Here is a 1867-nt window from a genome sequence, read left to right as displayed (position 1 = left end):
TTATTCTACAATAGGAACACAGAAAAACAGAGTACTTGGACTGAAAATATCCTAACACAGAATCTGAACACCCTGACTGCAAGAGGATCTCACACGCTCGCTCCACAGAGCTCTAAAAGTCAACCAAGATTAATTTATTTCTCTGGAAATGATAATGTCACTGAATGCCTATAGAGAAAGCAAATAGAATTACGTGATGACATTACACTAAGTTACCAGGGAGCTGAAAACCTCACCGTTTTTCTGCCATTAGCTAATTTGATGAATTTCAAATAAATTAGATGCTTGTGTCTTTTTACCACTCTTCCGATATACAGTAATGCATATGTGGTCAATTTCACACCTATGCTGGTTTTCATGTTGACTATATTGCACCACTAGGCTGCACTAATGTATAAAGCATGAATTTTTTTTCTTTTACACCTGGAACAATTTGCTTTACTTAATAAACTGGAGAAAATAAAACCCCGTTCAGTATACTTTCGAGCAAACAATAAAATACATTATCCATAAAGCATGCAATTTCAACTTCTCCTCCATGCTAACACAGAAATTTTAACATTCTTACACTAACTTATTTTAAATGCCACCAGATTTTCCAATCTCACATCCACGTTACACAGTGTGAGAAAAGCAGAATAGTAGCCAGTAAATGCTAAGTACAAGCTTTCCTTTATTTTTGCCCAATTTCACATCCTGGCAAATATAACAGAGAAAAGAAACTCACCTGTCAGCGCTGAGAATTGTTAACGTGAACACTGACACACCAACAGAAGTGAGCCGGATGAAAGAGAGCACCTTACAACCAATTCTTCCGAACAGCCATCCTTCTGCAAGGTAGTGGGTTGCATCCACTGGCACACAAGTTAGCAGAAGTAAAAGATCTCCAAAAGCCAGGCTGGTGATGAAAATATTTGGAACTGTTTGCATGGATTTGGTCTTGAAAAAGACTTTGATGAGAATAGCATTTCCAAGGATGCCCACTGAAATGATCACAGCATAAGTAATATAGATGGCACACAATGCTTCTATTCCTGGAGAGTTGTCCCCGCTCCGTCCTTTATTTGTGTTATCGTTAGAAACCACAGAGCTTGATGATTCTGTGTCATTTGTGATTGAAATTAAAGTCTGATTAGGTGAGTGAGGCTGCCTTTGAGCCATTTCTTCTGAAGACTGTGTCTTTAATATTTCTTCTTCTCAGTTCAAATGCAGTTGATTGTCACGTCCAATGCCTACGTCTAGTAACGAGATGGTATTAGGAGAACAGAGCAGAACATAATGGAAAGAAAATCCAAGACATCCGGATACTCCTTTGCTTCAGTTCTGTGTGTCTCCCAGCATGCTTGGCTAAATGCTTACCCATCTGGCACTGAAGAGTAGGAGGTGGAGTTTTATTGGCGTGTCCTGTCATAAGGAGAGGGAGGGGGCTGGGGAAATGCTCTGCAGTTGCTTATTCTTCCCTGTTGGGGAATCTTGGGACCAACTAGACCTTATTAAATCATCTTATTGATTATTAGAATCACCCTGTTTTCATGTCTACTCAGGATGGTCTATATAGGTTTTGTCAATTTTTTTTAGAAAAAAACCATTTATCCCCCCTGCAATCACATGGTAGTCTAGTGCATTTTCGTTTACATGATAAATAAGTGTAGGTGTCCCCTGAAGCACAGCCTTGAACCCATTCCTCAAAATTTAATATCAGAGAGATAGTGAAGCAACAAATCATTTACACTTTGACAGGGTTGATGTCACCTCCAAAGAGTGATAATTCAGGTCACTTGGGCTTAATACCTAGCTCTGTCACATGGTAAACCCCAACTTTGCAATTATTCAGACTGTGCTGTACAATATCAAAACAACCTTTTTA

The 1867-nt window shown here is 39.0% G+C and overlaps 1 protein-coding gene across 1 annotated transcript; it reads right to left on the bottom strand.

Moving 5' to 3' along the window:
* Positions 1 to 723: 723 nt before the first annotated feature.
* LOC108525183 (bombesin receptor subtype-3) lies at positions 724 to 1305 on the bottom strand. The gene has a single exon (XM_017866240.1). The coding sequence runs from the start codon at positions 1159 to 1161 to the stop codon at positions 724 to 726; it is 438 nt and encodes a 145-aa protein (XP_017721729.1). The 5' UTR covers positions 1162 to 1305.
* Positions 1306 to 1867: the final 562 nt, after the last annotated feature.

This window comes from Rhinopithecus bieti, unplaced genomic scaffold (assembly GCF_001698545.2).
Source record: "Rhinopithecus bieti isolate Rb0 unplaced genomic scaffold, ASM169854v2 scaffold_15618, whole genome shotgun sequence".
Classification (NCBI taxonomy): domain Eukaryota; kingdom Metazoa; phylum Chordata; class Mammalia; order Primates; family Cercopithecidae; genus Rhinopithecus; species Rhinopithecus bieti.
Note: the sequence above shows the minus strand (reverse complement) of the source record. Positions and strands in the feature narration are given on the sequence as shown.

What these genes read in the sequence shown, in the direction of transcription:
- LOC108525183 (XM_017866240.1), bottom strand. Translation starts at nt 1,161, where the DNA reads ATGGCTCAAAGGCAGCCTCACTCACCTAATCAGACTTTAATTTCAATC.